The 18,155-nt window shown below is 56.5% G+C and overlaps 2 protein-coding genes across 2 annotated transcripts; both read right to left on the bottom strand.

Annotated features, from left to right (window-relative positions):
- Nucleotides 1-308: 308 nt before the first annotated feature.
- On the bottom strand, nt 309-8,881 carry MEPE (matrix extracellular phosphoglycoprotein). The gene is made up of 8 exons (XM_075500517.1): nt 8,822-8,881; nt 7,167-7,220; nt 6,315-6,407; nt 4,280-6,204; nt 3,237-3,464; nt 2,556-2,624; nt 809-935; nt 309-521 (listed from the first exon to the last, which is right to left on the bottom strand). The coding sequence occupies exons 1-8, from the start codon at nt 8,879-8,881 to the stop codon at nt 309-311; spliced, it is 2,769 nt and encodes a 922-aa protein (XP_075356632.1).
- A 2,979-nt stretch (nt 8,882-11,860) lies between these two features.
- Nucleotides 11,861-15,707, bottom strand: IBSP (integrin binding sialoprotein). The gene is made up of 6 exons (XM_075499299.1): nt 15,648-15,707; nt 15,517-15,567; nt 15,318-15,389; nt 15,072-15,128; nt 12,930-13,028; nt 11,861-12,620 (listed from the first exon to the last, which is right to left on the bottom strand). The coding sequence occupies exons 1-6, from the start codon at nt 15,699-15,701 to the stop codon at nt 12,042-12,044; spliced, it is 912 nt and encodes a 303-aa protein (XP_075355414.1). The 5' UTR covers nt 15,702-15,707; the 3' UTR covers nt 11,861-12,041.
- Nucleotides 15,708-18,155: the final 2,448 nt, after the last annotated feature.

Genomic DNA, 18,155 nt, shown 5'->3' with positions numbered 1-18,155 from the left:
TTACAGTTTCACAAAAGCTTGAATTTTTCTTCCCTCCACACCCACCTTATTAGGGAAAAAGCACTTTTTTCCCTAAGAGAAAAGATGGTTTAATTCTCATTTCAGCAGGGCTATACAAGTCACAACGCAAGGCAGGTGCAAGCCCTTCACTTTATAAAAATGCCTCTGTATCCTCTAAGAGCTGAAACAGGCTGAATGTTAATAACCATTTTCCAAAACCCCACTGATGTACATTTGCACTATTTGTCCAAGGGCTCAAAGTCCTCTAGACTTATGGCTCCAGGGCAACAGGTTCCTAATTACCTAGGTTACAGCATCATCACCATGAGATTAACAAAGCATTGGGAGGTGACTGAGGCCACGTTACAGACCTCGATGGTGAAGAGAGGTGATAATTCACCCACCATGCCCAGGGAGCCAAGGATGTCTGCAAGGCACCCACAAGCCCATGGCCACATGAGGTCCAGCTGCAGCATACTGAACACACACATGGCAGAGCAGCTCACTTCATCATATAAGCCCTGATGCAGCCACAAGGCATAAAACCACAAAGAGTAATTACAAAGAGAACTATTTTTAAAACATCTAGCAAAGGTTTAGTGTTTTTCATCATCCCCCTCCTCTCTTTACAGCAAAGGCCCTGGGGAGTCAGTCAGGTTCCCAGTCCCTGACCTGCCCAGGTAAAAGCCTGCCCTAGGCAGGAGAGCTCAGGAAAGGCAGTGCAGTGCAGGCTGGCCCTTGCTTCCTCCCTGCCGAGCAAACCCAGGGAGACACACCCCCTCTCACATCCCGCTGCTGGTGTTGGTACCTGCAGTGCTGCCAGCCCCACAGCCAGGAGCACAAGATGCTGCTCCCTTCCTGCTCCAATGGCCTTGGCACCAACAGCCCCCCAGGCAGGGCTGGGGGTGAGTTTGCAAAGAGGCTGGTACCAGTACCTAGGACAAGGAGCAGCTCACAGCCAGCTGCTGCTATCCTGGAAGAAATAAGGAGGCTTCCCCAAGGGGCTGAATACCCAAAGGCTGGGTTCAGCATGTTTCCTTAATGAGGATGCTGCTGTAAGATACATCACTGGGAAACCTTTGCAGCTGTGTGTGATCTGGGGAAAGCACCTGACCTGAGCCTTGCCCAGCTGGCCTGCTGTGGCAATCCCCAATTAGGGGTCACAGCTCATCCTCCCCTCATCTGGCTTGCCTGAGTCATGAAGGGGCTGACCCCCTTTTCATCCAGAGCCTGCTTTTTCCAGTACTGCACACGCTCAGCCTGCGTGCAAAAGCGATGTTAACAGAAATCCACTTTTGCAAAATCTGAGGGGTTTCCACTCCTACAGCTGCTGCAGAAAACCCTCTGCACCTCATGTGCAAGGGCTTTTAGGCACTAGAAATCAGTGATAGCCCACAATAGCAGATGTTTCTCCTCTAAGCATGACATTTACTTGAATAAACAACCACCCATACTCACCTGGCCACATCCCCACAATTAGTATTTGTAAGGGAAGCTGGGATTTTTAGGGACAATTTCTTTCCACTTCTGTACCCCCAGAAAGTACTCTAGTGTGCATATCACTCTTCATTTGGGTCTACTCACAGGGCTGGATGAGAGACCCTGAAGCACTTCAGCAAGAGCCTCTACTGTCTACACATGAAGAAACGCCTGTTGATAAATCACTGCTGCCCTTCAGTAAAAAAACAAAAACAGCACATGCGAACAGGAAGTAAATGCATATATATTAATGATCTAAATTAAAGTTTTCCCCCAAAATACAAGCTCAGCAGAGCCAAAGACCAAAGAGCCACAGAGGAACACCTCCCAGACCTGATGGCCACCTCTAGCCCAGCCGTAAGCTTGCTGTGGATGTCGGGGTGTGAGGTGTGGCAGTGAGCCGCCCTGCCAGCTCCCACCTCACCAGTGCTCATCAGCCCAGCCTTCACTGCAAGGAAAAACCACCTCCCTGCTTTGCTCCAATACTCCAGGAAAACCCTTTCCTCGGGAAACTTGCAGTTTGTCCATTCAGTGGTCACTTGTGCTCTTTGGCAACCGAGTTTTGGAAAAGCAGAGCCAGGCACCTCGGTGGTGGTGAGGAGGAGGCTTGGGGTCCCAAAATGCTGCGTGCCCCAAAATGCTGCGTGCCCCAGGATGTAGAGCCAGAGTCACCACACAAAACTTCCAGGTGCTTTAACAGCAGCTGTGCAAGGAGGTAGTGCTGTTTTATAAATTTATGCCATTTATACCTGAACTAGCCAGTTTTATACCTGAACTCACTGTTCATTCAGGGTTCTCCAGGAGCTTGGGGAAGCAGAGGGGCGAGAGGGCAGCAGTGCCTGTCCCGGCACCAAGCAGAGCTGGGCATCAGTCAACAGGCACAAAACTTTCCCAGCAAAAGGCTTTTTATTCCACTAGATGGTGCCCAGGCCTTGCTTATGGATGTTGCTTAATGGCGTGGACAAGGATGCCGTCAGGACTGGGGGTGGAGGTGGCTGGACACCATGCTGGGGTCCTCATGGGGCTGCAAACCCACCAGTTCCCATCCTTGCCAGCAGTGAGACCCCAAAACCAACCCCTTCATTTGCCAGGCAATGGCATACGCCAAGCCCAAGCTCCCTGGAGCATTGCCATGGTCCATCAGACTTGGGGTGTGACATTGCTGTGGCAATTCCGGGGGCGAGTTGCCCAGCCCAGGCTGCCAGCAGTCCTGTGGCCCCTTTCACTCTGAGCCGGCTGGGCTGGCACAGGAGGTCCCTGAGTCTTTGGGGGTCTTGTGAATGCTGCCCCACACCTGGGAAGCTGCAGGCAAACCCCTGCCCCAGGCTGCTTAAACCTCCATGTCCCCACAGCTCCAGCACCAGGCTGCCTGGCACAGCTGCCCTGGGGGCACCGGGGCCTGATGCCCTGGTGTGGGTTGTAGTGGGCACATGCAATTTTTTGATCCTTTCCACTGGAGAGCATGAGCTCTAGCAAGGCAGAGCTCTGACAGCTGGTGCTACTGATAGCACCAATGAGATATGGAGTGTTATCCTTGTCCTGGTGGTCCCAGCATCAATCACCCATGCACGATCCCTAAGAACCAAGTCTATGGCCCGAAATGGGACCTGCCCTTTCTCTGCATATGGCCGTGCAAAGGGCAGGGGAGGAGGTGCTCTGCAGGTACATCACTGTCATCGTAGCTTCTCCCACCCTCTCTCCCTGCATGGGTGCAGCACCAGCAGGGAGTCCCGTCCTGTGTGTGCTGAGGGTGGCACCTCTCTCCGCGAGGCTTGACGCTGCTCCCACCATGCCATTTGTTCTGGCGCGCTGCCAAGCGCACCCATTTTAGCAGCTTCTCAGACAGAAAAAGCAACCTGCAATCACATAAACAGTGATTAACTTCGGGCACCACTGGCGGCGTGGCTCCAGCATGTCGAAGCCCAGCGTGGCTCACGTGTGGGGGCCAGCGGTGGGAATGGCGGTGGCACAGCCAAGGTGTTGTACTGCGGGAAGGGCAGTGGGGCCAGTAAGTGCCCCAGCAATGTGCTGGAGGGTGCGATGGGGATTTCTCGCTGCAGGAGATGGACAAACCAAGGGGGGAGATGCTCTGTGGGGCTCCCCAGCAAGGACAAACTGCCCAGGGAGGTGGGTGGCCCTGGGCAGGAGCCAGTGGGGTTTGATACCCCAAGGGAGGGATGTGCGGGGCCAGTTGGCCAAATTGCAGCCCCAGAGGTGATGGCTGGGCCAGGCATGCGCTGGGGCCAGAAACCCCCCTGTGCCCAGGCACCAGCCCCCCCGCAGCACACTGCTCACGGCAAAGCAGCTGCCTGAAGTCCCACTGCAAACACCAAAGTCAGCAGAGCCTTGGGTACAGAAATGCCTTTATTTCTCACTTAGACTGGAAGTGAAACCATGAGGACAGAGGCTTTTTCTCACCATTTAGTTACTTGCTTCGCATCAGTGCATGAACAATGCTACCCTATGCCGTGTAGCACAATTGCTGTAACATGGCTGTCTAGCACAGCAAACCCATGCATCACTGTCGCAGCACTGGACGCAGTCCCCCCCTCAATTTAACAGCAGGATTGCATGAACCAGTGATTTTTGGCTCCTGGGCTGCGAAGCACCGCGCGACCCTCAGCACTGTGCAGGGTGCCCCTCACCCAGACAAGAGCAGTGCCCGCAGCGGGGGTGTTGGGGGGGATGACACGTGGGACCCCCCCAACTCCACTGCTGGAGCCTGCTGGGGAGGACACCAGCAGCCCCTCAGAGGGTCCCCCGGCTCCAGTGGCCGTGGGGGTGCCCCGGGGCTCCCCACTGTCGGCTGTCGCTGCGGCTGCCCTGCTCCCCCTCGGAGGACTGGCTGCTGTCGGCACTCCCGAGGCCTGCGTAGGGGCTGCGGGGGCTGCCCCCTGCCCTGCCAAGAGCGTAAAAGGCCCGCTCACGGAAGTGGAGCTCGTCAGCGCGCTTCACCTGGTCCACCTGCCTGCTGCGGCCCAGCACTGCGAACGCCCCTGGCGCCCCAGCCCCCGGCCTCCTGCCACGGTGCCCAGGGAGGCGGCCGACCCTGGCCCCCACCACCGCAACCCCGGCCTCGCCACTTTGCCCCTGCTCCTGGCTTTCGCCCACTGCCACGCTACCCCCGGCTTGCCCTGCCTGTGGAGGGAGGCTGCCCCCTGCTTCAGTGGCACGTGGCCTGCTCCCGGCATCGCTGCCATGGCCTCCAGCCCTTGCCTGGGCCCCGCTTGATGCTCGGCTGCTGGCTTTCCCGCGTGGGGACGGCGCTTTGTCCATCCTGGGTGGCTTGTCCAGCTCCGCTCCCCCCGGCTGGACCCTTACACCCACCCCAGGCTGTCCCTGCTCAAGGGGCTGGGGGGTGGCTGGCTCCACTTCCCCACTCCCCCCTCTCCCCACCAGAGCACTCTCTCCTGCCTTGCGGCCACCGGCCATCCCCAGGGCGGTGGTGCAGTCCCCCTCGCTCACCCCAGGAGAGGCCATGGTGGCTCCCAGGTGGATGCTGGCCTCCTCAGCTGGGACAGTGGCAGCGTCCTCCTCCTCACTCCCCTGGCGGGGGGTGGTGACAGCCAGGCGGCCCGGCCTCCCCTTGAACCTCTGCCCCTCACCTCTCGGCTCATCATCACCGTTCCCACGGATGCCAGCCCCCACGGGGATGGTAACGTCATCAGCAGCAGCCTTCCAGGGGCCAGGGGCCACCGGTCCTTCTCCATCATCAATGGTGGTGGCACCATCCTCATCATCTCCTGTGGGACGGCCGTCCCCGGGGCTGCTGGTGACGTTGTCCCCATGGCTCGAGGTGGCTGTGGTGGCTGGTCCTTCAGGCTGCCCACGAGCAGGGATGCCATCATCGTCATCACCATTGTGTGCCGCAGTGATGCCCTGCCTGGGCAGGGAGCTGCTGGTTTCCGCAGCGGGGATGCCATCATCCTTGCTGCCAACAGTGGCACCAGCCTGGGTGGTTTCTTGCTCTCCCACGTGGATGTTGGCCCTCCCAATGAAGATATTGATCTCATCGTCCTTGTCCGGAGAGATTTGGGTGAAGCTGGTGGCCCTCACTGTGCTGCCCACCTTCCCAGGGGTGATGGTGACACTGCCCGAGTCGGGGATGTAAGCGTATTCATCCACACCTTCGGCGTCAACTTGGACATCCTCCATCTTCTCGGTGACGGAGGCAAGAGCAGCGCCTCCCATCCCTGTGCCCTGCGTGACGCCCTCCTGCCCTTGGCCAGGGACGGTGGCCTCACCGCTGCCCTCGTCCCCAGCCCCTCCAGTGGCGAGGGCCCTCTCCCTCCCGGCTGCCGTGGCCCCCTCCACTGGAACCTCCCTGGGGGCACCATTGTCCCTGTCCTCACTCCTGACACCAGACCTGTTCCCTGCCAAGGCCTCGCTGGGGTGTCTTCCCTGGGGGACAATGGAAACACCACCATCAACTTCAACCACCAAATCCACATCGCCGCTGCCCTCTGAGCTGGCCAGGGTGGGACCCACGACGCCGACACCACCACGCGCTCGTGTGCTGGTGCCCAGGTGAGGACTGAGAGTATCCCCGCCAATGCCTGGGGCACTGCGGTTTTTGGGCTTGAGGCCAGTCCCGTTCTCCATTGAATCAGTGCTGCCGTTGTCACCTCGCTCTGGGGCTGCCCCATCCTCTGTCGACCCCTGCCTGGCATTGTCCTCACCCAGCTGGTGACCAGGGACGGTGCTTTGGCTGTCGGCCTCTTCCTTCTGCGCAATACACACAAGGAAGACGTCAGGGCCAGCCCCGGCACTTGCTGGCTGCCTGGGGCACCGCAGCCAAGCTCGGGTCCTGCTGTGATGCCTGACCGCCTCCTCACCTTTATCTGCGTCTGGTTCCTCCGCGTCAAAAATGAGTAGACGTATTTGAAAACGTAGAAGCCATGCTTGGCATTGCAGCCTTTCAGCAGTATCTGGTGGGGAAGAAAATAACCAAACCCCACAACTGTCTTATTAAGTGCTATGGCAGTAGCTTCCCTTGCTGTGCCTGGCATCGCAGCAGGGTCCCACCAGCACCCGCTGGGGGCCCAGGGCAGGCAGTAGCTCCCACCACCTTGTGGTTGCCAGCATGGGCAGGGACCTGGGCAGGGCATGTGTGTTCGCCTCCTGGGCTCTGGGGTTTGGTTTCCCCTCGGGCTTGTTTTCTGCCTTTGCTTGCTTTCAGGAGCTGTGGGGTTTTTTGTGCAAGGTAGCTTATGGCTTGAATAAACAACCTGGTTGATGGGCCCATCAGACATGAGTGATGGGACCGACAGTGACTGAAGTGCTGGAAGGACAGTAGCTGGCTTCCAATAGGCAAAAACATGCATTTTCTTCCACACTACTCATCTGAATTTTGCTATTGATGCATTTTACACCAATACACCTTGAAAAAACCCCATATCAGCTGGACCTGGGACTTTTACAGCCTCACCTGTGGGTGCACAAAGCATTTGTGCTCTGGGGCTGGACAGGGGCAAATGAGCAGCCAGGGCCGGTGGGGGAAGCCCTTCCCTCGCCTGAGCACATCACAGCTTTCCCCTCCCCTGCTCTTCATAAGGGCTGCTCGGATGCAAGGGGACCACTGGTCTCTTTCTGTGGCTCACTGGGGTTCCCTCCAAAAGTGGCTTTTCCTCCCTGCGCCCCCGGTGCAGAGCACCCCACGGAGTCTCGATGGGGTGGGGGGGACGTACCCGGTGCTGTCCCACACAGTTCCCGGCAGCTCTCCCAGGCAGCGGTGGCGGCACCTGTGGGCAGCAAAACACACGTGAGAGCCGAGGTGTCAAACGCTGTCCCAGCATCCAGGCAGCTGCCAATGCCTGCTGCCAGCCACCTGCCCTGCCCAGCATGATAAGCACGCCACGGCATCCAGGGAAGGGTGGGAAAAATGTGTTGATAAGCCAATAAATTTCTGGGCACTATCTGGGGTGCCACCTTAAAGCCAGCAATAAGAAAGGTCAAAAACCCATTTCTAGGGTCTGAAAAGTATTGCAAATTCTGCTACAGCATGCTTGCATTGCATGATACTTCTAATAGGATATTGTTGGTCTGCAAATACCCTTTTACTGGATTCTGCTGCAGGGTACTTTTATTGCAGAGCAGTTTTAATACATGGCACCACTGCTCACACCACAATGCTCCAACTTAGGGCTGGGATCTGACTGCAATGGGAACCTGGAGCTGGTTAACTGGTGGTAATTCCCAGTGTTTACTGGGCAACTGAGCAGCAACACCTGTGCCCTCGCAGCCAGGTTTCTGTACATGCTTGCAAGCTTCTGGCTTCCCCTGATTATCCTGGCATCTTTTGGGATGTATTGGCCAGTGCATCCCTCAGGGATGGGAGACCTGGAGGTGGGAGCATCCTGTGAGCCCCACCAAGCCATTTTGGGGCATTCCCTACATGCCAGAGGGGGAAGAGGGCCCCATGGAGGGGAGCCCCCTCCGGTCTCAGCAAAATCAGCCACTGAAGCACCCCAAGCCCAGCTGAAAGGGGCGGAAATAGACCCCAGTGTATTAAATATTCTCGGCTTATTCCATTGTTTGTGAACAATGTCAAAGGCTGGATTACAGCCCCGGTTATGCAGCAGAGTATTAACCGTCTCTCTTCTGTGCCCCTGTCTGAAAAGCAAATCTGCGCTGATTTATTGCCTTCCCCCATGCTGCCCTGTGACAGACCCTGTTGTGCAAGCTTGCCCTGGGGGCTAAAGGACATGTGGCAGGGGCCCAGCCCTCAGGGAAGACATGGTTTCCCTCCTCCTTACCCTGCTGGAAAAGCAAGCTTTCACTAGGAGCAGATTTTTACTCTAGCTGTGTATTTAGTATGTTGGGCAACAGTTATGCAGGACAAAAATTACTGCTATTATATTTATCTTAGTTAGCCCTTTGTTTCAGTTATATCTGTCCAAATTTCACATTAGGAGAGCTGGAATATAATTGCAGGCACCCCTCCGACCCCTGTTATCCATGTGGGTAAGGTGAGCATCCTCCCTGTGCCTCCCTTCCTGTGGCTCCGCTTGGGCTGTTCCCAGGCCAAAAGCTCTGAGCAGATCCCAAATCAGCAGAAATCAAGGGGAAGAGTTACAGCGACCCAGACCGGCCCTTGCACAATGCCCTAACTGCTAAATTAGAGGGACATGCTCAGGCACCTCAGTGCTAATATATATTTTTCCTGCTGGGTTCACCTCTGCGCCAGCACCTCAACATCCCCCGCCCCCCGCCCCAAGCCCCAGAGGTGCTATATGCACGTACAACTCATCTTTTCCTGCTGCTGAAACATGCTGGGGTACAGTGGGTGGTACACCCCATGCTTTTGGCGTTACACTGGGAAGCTGGGGAGAGCCATACTCACGGGTGTTGAGAGGGCTGTGCTGAGCAGGCACAGGCACAGGCACACGAGGGCTGTTTGCATCTTGGGCAGCTCCTGGGGGCACAAAGCGAAGCATCACTGGAGTTTGTCTTCCTGGGACTTGTGGTCCCCAACAGTGCCGGTCAGCAGCAACCCACAAGCTCCTGCTGTCCCAAAGCCCCCACGGCAGTGGGGTTATCCAGTGACCCCAGCTTTCCCCAGCCTTTGCAGTGGCCCTCGGCATCACTCTGCCTCTCTGCACTCCTCGCAGCAAAGGGGATGCTCTCACCATGTGCATACAGCAGCGAGGCAAGGACGTGTGCATGGCCCGCAGCATCAAGTGGGTGCTCCGACACCAGGTGCTAAAGCTTCTTAACTCACTCTGTCAAAGCAGCTTGGGTGGGTATTTGCACTAAATGACCACCAAAACTGCTGCAGGCTAAGCCATACAGTTGTAAGTCTGAATTAAGAAACTCGCACGCTGTTTTCAACAGCACTGATAAGTGGCAGGAGACAATAGCTCTGTTGGCTAATAATTCTCATTTCACCCATCCACCCTGGCTTGGGCTCACAGGTCCAGCACGGAGACTATTTTCAGCCATGCAAGCCTTGCTACAGAAACCATCGGAAGGAAATTCAGGCACAAGGATCAGCAGTACAAAACAACTTAGGCTCAAGAGAGCACGATGCAGAGATGCACAGAGCTGAGGCTCAGGTCGTCTCCCCATCCCCACCGTGGCTTGCTCAGAGTGAAAGCAGGAGATGCCCTGCTCAGGGAGGGCAGAGCAGAAGGGCTGGGGAGAGACAGAGAAGGCAAACTAGGTAAGAAAATTACCTTTCGCTGTCGGAGGCAAGTCCCAGCGGCAGACCGTGGAGGCTGTGCCCACTTTGCTGAAATTTAAAGTTGGCCCGGGGCGCGCAAAGCCAATCAGCTCCTGCCCAGGGACATTTGTCAGGGCTGGCAGCGCCCGCAGATAACCAGGGGGAGTAATTTCCAGCTAAAAATGTGTTTGTGGTGGAAGACAGCTATCAAATGTTCCACCTGGCTGGATAAACAGAAAGCATGGTTTATAAATATCTGTTCTGAAGGCAAAATTGCTCGATGATTAGTGCAGATCTTAGTGTGGCACACATCCAACCCAGTTATTGATAAGAGGGGTGCAGCGGGTCGTTCCATGCTCACCATGACTGACATGGGAAAACCAGCAGGGCTGCAGAAAGGGAAGGGCGATACACTGAGCCCGGCCCGATTGCGGCCATGACTGGCACCGCAGGGCAGTGCTGGCCAGACTGAGAGCTGCCACCACGCTGTAGCCTCTGACACTTGCTTTTTGGGTTTCAACGTCAACCACCCTGAGCTAAGCCCTGTGCAAGTGCAAAATAGAAGAGTGATAAAAAAAGAAAGAAAAAAAAAAAGATTTTTTTCATGCACTGCTTGCACAGGTCCCTTCGAGCCCACCTTTGCTGTGGGAAGGTGCTATGAGGATGTACACAATGTATGTACTCTCCTCCTGCCTCCCTCTAGCTTTGGTGGTATTGCTGGTCGCCTACGCATATGCCAAGGGGGGTTCCCCCTGCTGCGGCCAGCCTGGCTCAGCCGCTCACTGCGGTGATGGTGACAATAGCTTCCATCCCACCCGCCACCCTGCCCCAACCCAAACCTGGGGAGCAGGCACAACCGCTGCATTAATGCCAGAAATGCTTAAACCATCAGCATCTGGCTTGAGGCATAAGCAGATCTCAGAGCCAGGAGGAAACTTGCCCTTTCCCCCCAGCCATGGAGCCGCAGTCAGGTGCTGCCCTGCAGGTACTGGATCAGCCGGCCAGTGTGCCTTGGCTTGGGGCAGCAGAGCTTTGGCCGGGTGCCTGGGGGGGCTGACGCACACAGGGCCAGGCTGGGCACCCCGTGGGAGCGGGACCCAGCCCCCAGCAGTGCCAGGGCCCTTTGTCTGTGCTGGTTCCCTGACGTCTTTGGGCACCCCCTGGGGATGTGGACGATGGGGCTCTCATGTCCCCCCTGCCAGCTGCAAGCACGTGCAGGGCTCCCCAGTGCCGCTGTAGGGATTTGGCTCCGGGGGTGCCCACCCTGCAGGCAGCATTCCCTTCCACCCCAGCAGCTGCAGCCCGGCTTTGGCACACGGAGGCTGGTTTTGTATAGCAGCCAGCAGCTTGCTGCTGCAAGAATAGAAACTAGTTTTGCAGTGGGACCTATATCAGCAGCTGAACACAGGTTTGCTTTCCAGGAGTGCGAGGAGAGCGTGGTACCTGCTGTAACCTGTGCGTGAGGGCCATCGCTTTTCCTAAATGGGGGCACCTGCCTGGAACCCAGTGGGATTTAGTCCTTCCCCATCCCTGGTGCTGATGCCCAGTTGGCTGGGGCCATGCTCCCACGGGGAGGTGACTCTGGGCAGGGATCCTGGGGACCCCAAGCTGGGCATCCACATCCCTGATGCAGGAGGCAAGTGGACACACCGCTGTCACTGTGACAGCCCTACCTTGCCCTGAGGACGAGGCTGTGTGGCAGGAAGACACGTGGACCATTTTGGGCTGCAGTGCCGGTGTCTGAAACACATGTCCGAGGTGCCTGGCCTCGGTGGGACCCGCATGCCTGGCACAGGGATGCGGAAGCAAAGCTCTCATTACAGGGGTGTGCATCTACCTCTGATGCATGGCAAGAGAAAGTAATGCCTTTACCTTTATTAGTATTGCCTGGTGTGTGGTCAAGACACAGGACGCATGCTACCGAGGAGTGGAAGACGCAGTAAAGTTATCATCGCCCACATACTGCAAATTGATGTCAACTCTACATAAGATGCGGCAGTAATCCCACAGCAGTGACCTAAAAATGCCCTTCCATTTTTCAGAAGGGACTCTACAGTCTTTCTGTTCCTCCCTCCTTTTGTGTGTATCTGAGCTGGACTAAAGAGATTCACCCTTGAGCAGCATGAGCACCTGTAGCCCCTCAGCCCACTAAGCGCCGTGCTGCCCTGCTGACCCCAGCAAATTCGGCAGCAAACCCTTTGTCACCAACAAGCTCAGTTCGGTTGCTTTATTTCATTTCGCTTTGCGAGATACAAAAGAAAGCCTGGGACAGAGCCGGTGCGCACCGCAAGCTACCTGGCATCCCCTCTGGCCCGCAGCAGCTGCGGTGAGCCTTTGGATGCACGTTCCTGAGTGGGATGGGGCAGGCGGGGGGCAGCACTGGGGCCGCCCCCCCGCCCGCTCACTGGCTGTAGTAGTAATCCTGGCCGTACACGTCGTAGCCGTGCCCCTTGTAGTAGCCGTACTCGTCCTCGTAGGCCCGGTAGCTGTCCCCGCGGGCGTACTCGTCCTGCTCCCCGTAGCTGCTGTCAGTGGTGCCCTCGTCCCCCCGGCCGTGGCCCCCTGCTGTCACCTCGTACTCCCACTGCTCCCCGGCTGTGGTGGCGTCCGTGGGTCCCCCGTCTTCCGTGGTGGTCACCTGGGACAGCCCCTCTTCGCCGGTGGTGCTGGCCACGGTGGTGGCTTCAGTTTCCTCCTCCTCCTCCTCCTCTTCCTCTTCTTCCTCCTCCTCTTCCTCCTCCTCCTCCTCCTCGGCCGCACCGGTACCCTCCTCAGCCACCGCCGTGCCGTTGCCGTGAGGTCCGTCTGCCCCCTCGGTGGTGTTGGTGCTTGTGCCGTTGACACCATTCTCGTTCTCGGCTACCTCTTCTTCCTCCTCCTCCTCCTCCTCATTCTCGTCGCTGTCTTCATTTTCGGAGTCGCGCCCCTTGCCAGCAGCGCTGTTCCTGCTCCCCTTCAGGGGCCCTTGGCAGTCCTTGCCCTGGTGGGAGGGAAAATAACACAGCATTAGTTGGTTGTCGGGAGGTTGCAGCTTTTCAGTGCCGCATGGCATGGGGCAGGCGTGGGCACAGCTGAGCAACCCCCCCGCACCTTGCATGGCAAAGCTGCCTTTTTGGGGTGCCCCTTCCGAACTTCCTGCCGGGTTAATGCCCACAGCTTGGCCCAGCTGTGGGCATCTTGCGCAGCAGACCCGCAAGCAGGGGGGTGCAGGGCATCCCATGGGTGCAAGTGAGCATGCAACGAACATACCCTGCCCACGGGTGCTCCCCTCCAGCCCCCCAGGCCACACCTGCTGGGGGAATGCGACGTCTCCTCCCAGCCCGCCCTGGCTGTCCCTGTGGGCTGCTCTGGCGGGGTGGCCAGCTGCCTCAGTGCCAGCATGGGATGGCTCCTGCAGGGACAGGGAGAGGACGGGGCAGGTGGTCAGCAGCAGGAGCGGAGGTGGTCAGCAGCGGGAGTGGAGCGCAGCCCTCCCAGCAACGAGGGGGGCATGCAGCACCCCCGCGTGGTGTTTGGGCGCTGCTCCGAATTTCATGCTTTCCCACGGGTCTCGCCCCAGGCTGAAATCGAGAAGCTGCAGCAGGGCAGCCCAAGCCATGCAATTAAGTGGTGGTGGCTGGAGTCGGGTGTTCCCATTCTAGCTACACATTTTGCTTTACAAAGCATCTAAAGGTTTGCTTTTGAAGTTACCTCTCCCAGAGAAAGCCACAGGCACACTACATGCAGACACGCTACACACCAGGTATAGATAGCTGGTGAGAGTGTGACGCCTCAAAGCCAGGTGTGAGCCTGAACCCCACCAGCAATAAGCCATTAGCACCACTCAGGCCCAGACACCACACAGCCGAGTGGGTCTCTCAGCAGGGTGCATGGCAGCCCATGCCACTAAAAAAAGCAATGAATAACCCAAATGCAAGCAGAGCCTGCAGCAACCACTGAGGAACTGGTGGGGCAGCTCACCCTGTCCCCAGCCTGGGAGGAGGAGGACCTTGCTACCGGCAAATGAACCCAACTGTGGCGGGGAAGATGTCGGGTCACTGCCATCACTGCCCTGGGCAATCCCTGCTGCTTGTGCGCCAAGACCAAGGACGGTCACCCTGGCGTTTTGGGCCAACTCAGACACTTAAAATATGGGTGCATCTGATGCCAGACAAAACCCAGGTTGTTTTCCTCTCCACTGGAGGAGTCACCAAATTGCATGGTGCAGCCGGCTGTGCTGATGGGAGTGATCCCCCCCATCTAGCAGCTGACATAATGGTGCTCTTTACATACCAATAACTGACCTTGGGGCCTTTCATCATGATTTATCTTGCTGACCACCCCCTGCCAGTGGAGGCACACAGCATCCCTGCCCGGGAACAGCCACTGCTCTAGTGCCCTTGAAAAGAAAGAGGCAGCCCCGAACAGCGGCTGTATTCTTGTATATCACTGAACTTCTTCCTTGGGAATGAAATTCCCCCTTTGGCTGTCTCATCCCACTACTCAAAGTTATCCCTAGTGATCACAGTGGTAGGGGAGAGCAACAGGCAGAAAGGGGCAAATTGCAGGGAGGTGCAGGGCTGGCAGAGGTGCCTGAGGGACAGGGGACACCTCATGCTGCACCCCAGCCCCAGGTGGGCCTCCAAAGGGGGTTTTAAGACCAGATGCCCAGGCTTACACTCCTGTTAAAAAGACCCCTGAAATTAGCATTCAAATCATTAAATTAAAAAAAAATATTGAAAAAATGATGTGATTAGACCTGACACATCGGTTTCCAGGCGTGCCAGATCCCTGTCTCAAAGCACCTGTGTGCCTGAGACTGCTGGATTATTTTTGAGCATTTGCAGCCCGGTGAGGCACAAGAGACCTTTGTAATCACTGGTGTTTAATTTTGGACCTGGGTGACTCTCGCAAATGCAGCAGTGCCCAAGCTCATGTTGACCCAGCAGACAGGAGCAGTGTTACTGGCTGGGCTGATACAAACATGCATTTCCCATTATAGCATCAGTTTGTGTCTCTCCACATGCACGCATGCAGAGCATAACTGTATTTTCCATAGCAATTTTATCAGCACTATGGAGGCAACGCACCCTGAAAGGGGAAGGTAAGAGGAGTCCCTAAGTGCGCCTTTTGCCTTATGGGTGAGCCTCCCTGCTTCTGCCCTTTGGCCCATCCTGCTCCTTTCTGAGCCACTGAAAATGGAAACCTGGAAAGTTTGTCTCAGGGTTGTTTGGTGCATCCCTCAACCACCCTCTTTAAAAAAAGAAGAAAAAGGAAAAAAATATACAAAAAATAATAAAATAAAGCCCAGAGTAGAAAATCCAGTTGCATCCAGAGTGCAAGGCTGTGGGCGGTCAGTGGCCACAAATGCTGATGAGCAGAGACTACAAAACCAAAGAAAGTTCCCAAATTCCCATATTTGTTTTGCAGGCTGCTGGTTTGCTGTACTCACCCCCCCTTCCTCCTCCTCCTCCGAGCCGTCCCCCTCTTCCTCTGATGAGTCACTGCCCTAAGGAGAGGGAAAACCGAGCTGTAGCCAGGCTGGCAGGTCTCCATTGGTGTCACAAGCACAACAGTCTCAGCCCAGCCCTGCAGGCCACTGGCAGACGGGGTGCAGACCATGCCCCTGTCTCATTTGGGCCAGTATCTCTGCATCTGGTGGGTGGCAAAGCATCAGCAGCCCCTCCAAAGCACCCACCTGGTACCGTCGCTGCAGGGGATGCACGTAGGCGTATCTGTACAGGTAATACCGGTGCCTGTTCTTGAACACCTGCCCGAGGAAGAAGGAGGTAAATCCCATCAGTCTGGGGGCTTGGGTACAGGAGTGGCCAAAATGTCCTCGTCCTCAAGGCCAGCACTGCATGGGGCTGGGCACGCAGGGTGGGGAGAGAGCCTACCGCGTTTTCTTCCGAGTCGTCCGACTTGGCTTGCCGCAACCAGCTCTTGACCTGGGGGAAAGGCTGGGTTGGCACGCACCCCACACCAGCTCCAGCGAGGCTGGGGCATCCCCCCACTGCCCGGCACTCACCGAGAAGGCGCATGCCATCCCCACCAGGCAGGCGAAGACCAGGGCAGTCCTCATGGCTGCTTTCTCTAGGAACAGCAAAACACGGCAAGGGCTTGCTTTTGAGCTAGAAAGCACTGTCACTACACCAAACCATACAGGTGTTTGTGTCCACATGGGTGAGCAGGGAGAAGAAAGGCTGATCTCCAGCCACCTCTTGATGGGCTCACGCATTGCTTTCCCTGAGCAGGACTACTCGCTCCTGCTTCCCCATCGGCCTGCAAGTGAGTGGGGAAAACCAACCCCCGCTGGAGATGCGACAGCAGCGGCCAGCGGGAGTGCTGCCCACTGTGGCCACCCTCCCACAGCCCTGCAGCCTGCTTGGGCTCTGCCCAGGGAGCAACGCCCCTGGGAATTACACCACAGAGAGTTTAACCTCATTGAGGAAAAAATAAATAAGCAAACAAATAAATGAATATAATCAGCTTCTACAGTCCGCCATTGACAAAAATAGCAGTGGCAAGGCACCAATGCAAGGAGCCCCCCGTAGGCATATCCAGGGGGGAGGCTTGGCTCTGGGCAGGTCTGAGCTGCAGCCCGCTAAGCACAAAAACCCGGCCTGCCCTCCTCCATCCCGGCCCCAGCAAGGAGCACGCCCGACCCTTCCCATGGCGCCCCAGCCTACCCACAGGGCGGGATGCTCCCGGTATCCCCCCAGGCTCAGTCAGGCCCACTAACCTTCCTTTTTCCTACTCTTCCTCCGGCTAAACCCACCATCAACTGTGCTGAGATTTGGGGGGAGTCGATATATTTATCTGCACTTGAAGTTTCCCCATCTTCATTTAACTCAGGCTAGAAAACAATTGGCCACAAGCTAGCTTCCCTGGTCCTGCAGCGAGGCTCTGGATGCTCATGCCCTCCACCTGAGTGCTTCATGAAGCCACAGACCCAGGAAAGGACTAAAAGCAGCACCCAGCCCCACCAGCAGGCTGAGCCTCCCCACCCCTCCACAAAGAGCAGACAGCAATGCACAACCCAGCTGGGAAAAGCAGCAGCGAGCTTACCCTGCCACAGCACCAATGGCTACCCACGGAGTTGGCCGGCACAGATTTCCTTCTGCCACTGCCCTGCCGGGATATAAGGTCTATTTTTGCCCCCCCTCCCCCCCCGAGCCAGTCACCGCCCTGCCCAGAGTGACGCCAGCCTGCAAGTGTGTGCCAGAAAACCCCCAAACTTCAACGGCGGCAGATTTGGTGCACAAACATAGAGCCCCGTGCCGCTGCCAAACCCGGGGAGGTTTGCACCGTGCCCCTTAATTGAGGGTCTGGCCTCAGAGGAATGGCCAGGAGGTATAATAACACTCTGGGTTAAATTAAAATAAATATTGGGAAATTGGTTCTTGGGGGGTGTCTGCTCCCTTTTTGGGAAATTCTGTCACTATTTTTTCAAGAAGACAAAAAAGACCAACCTCAAAGGCCCGGCTCCACAGTCACTTGGGCACAGCCGTTAGACAAAAAAAGGCTAAATCCAAACAAGTCCCTCTCCAGGCTGCCTGTAGAGGTGAAACGGGCCTTGGGAAGGGCAGGGAAGGAAAACGGGACTCGGATACAGGTGTCACCAGTCCCCCTTTGAGAGCCATTTCTGCCACAGTGATGCTACAAAATGCACATCTGCTTCGTTTCTCATGCCCCCCGAACCACACAAACCCACTCAGGGGCCAGCCCAGCCCCCCGCTCTCCAAAATCAGGTATTCCCCAGCTGAAATGCGGCAGCTCTGTACATGTCTCCAGCAAAGCAGAATAACTGTCTGGGGCAAAAAAATGCAAAAAACCCACCCTCATGGCTACCGAAACTCAGCAGGGACCTTGGTGGCAGGATACAGCCAGTGGTTGGAGCCCATCCCTCCTGCCCTGCCCCTGATAGCAGGGGATGGGGGCACGCGGGTGCTGTGGCTGCCCTCCTGCACCCACATCTGCAGGGACATCCTTTCTCCCTTCCCTATAATTATGGTTTCCTGCTCGGATTTCAGCCACCCAGCTCCCCAGTGCACCTCTGCTCCCTCTTTCCCTTGCACTCATCAGCAAAGGCCCCTCGCCGCTCCTGCACGTGCCCGGGCTGCAGCAGCTCAGGGGAACAACTCCTCGCCAAATGCAGCTTTGTTTTCCACAGTGGCGAGGAGAACTGCAAATCCCAACTGATGCCTTCAGCCCTACAACCCTCAGAGAGGGAACGGCGGGGCTGGAAAATACACACCTTCAAGCAGGTCGATGATGTGCAGGTTAGCCAGTGATAAAACTATGGTTATTTAGGGTAGAAAAATCTGCTTGGCAGTGGAAGACCTGAACACTCATGTTTCTGCTCAAAACCGGTGGCTGTGCTTGCTGAAAGCCTCACCCACATCCAGGGGAGCCCAGTTTGAGTCTGCATTTGATTGGGAAGCAAAGGATTTCCAGTTAACCAAATTCCCAGGTTAGGACCAGAAAGACAAAGAGCTTTTTTTTGGTTGTTATTTTGTCTTCTTGCTCATCACCA

This window comes from Mycteria americana, chromosome 4, assembly GCF_035582795.1.
Source record: "Mycteria americana isolate JAX WOST 10 ecotype Jacksonville Zoo and Gardens chromosome 4, USCA_MyAme_1.0, whole genome shotgun sequence".
Classification (NCBI taxonomy): Eukaryota; Metazoa; Chordata; class Aves; order Ciconiiformes; family Ciconiidae; genus Mycteria; species Mycteria americana.
Note: the sequence above shows the minus strand (reverse complement) of the source record. Positions and strands in the feature narration are given on the sequence as shown.

Bases quoted from the DNA above. Each gene is read 5' to 3' on its own strand.
- MEPE (XM_075500517.1), bottom strand. From the start codon at position 8,881: ATGCAAACAGCCCTCGTGTGCCTGTGCCTGTGCCTGCTCAGCACAGCC. The intron at 7,221-8,821 runs GTGAGTATGGCT...TGCTGCCCACAG, and splicing joins GCACAGCCCTCTCAACACCC to GTGCCGCCACCGCTGCCTGG. The intron at 3,465-4,279 runs GTGGGGAGCCCC...CCCTTCCCGCAG, and splicing joins AGCCGCAGCGACAGCCGACA to TACAACACCTTGGCTGTGCC.
- IBSP (XM_075499299.1), bottom strand. From the start codon at position 15,701: ATGAGGACTGCCCTGGTCTTCGCCTGCCTGGTGGGGATGGCATGCGCC. The intron at 15,129-15,317 runs GTGGGTGCTTTG...CCCTCTCCTTAG, and splicing joins CCCTGCAGCGACGGTACCAG to GGCAGTGACTCATCAGAGGA. The intron at 12,621-12,929 runs GTGTGGCCTGGG...CCCTCCCACCAG, and splicing joins ACGTCGCATTCCCCCAGCAG to GGCAAGGACTGCCAAGGGCC.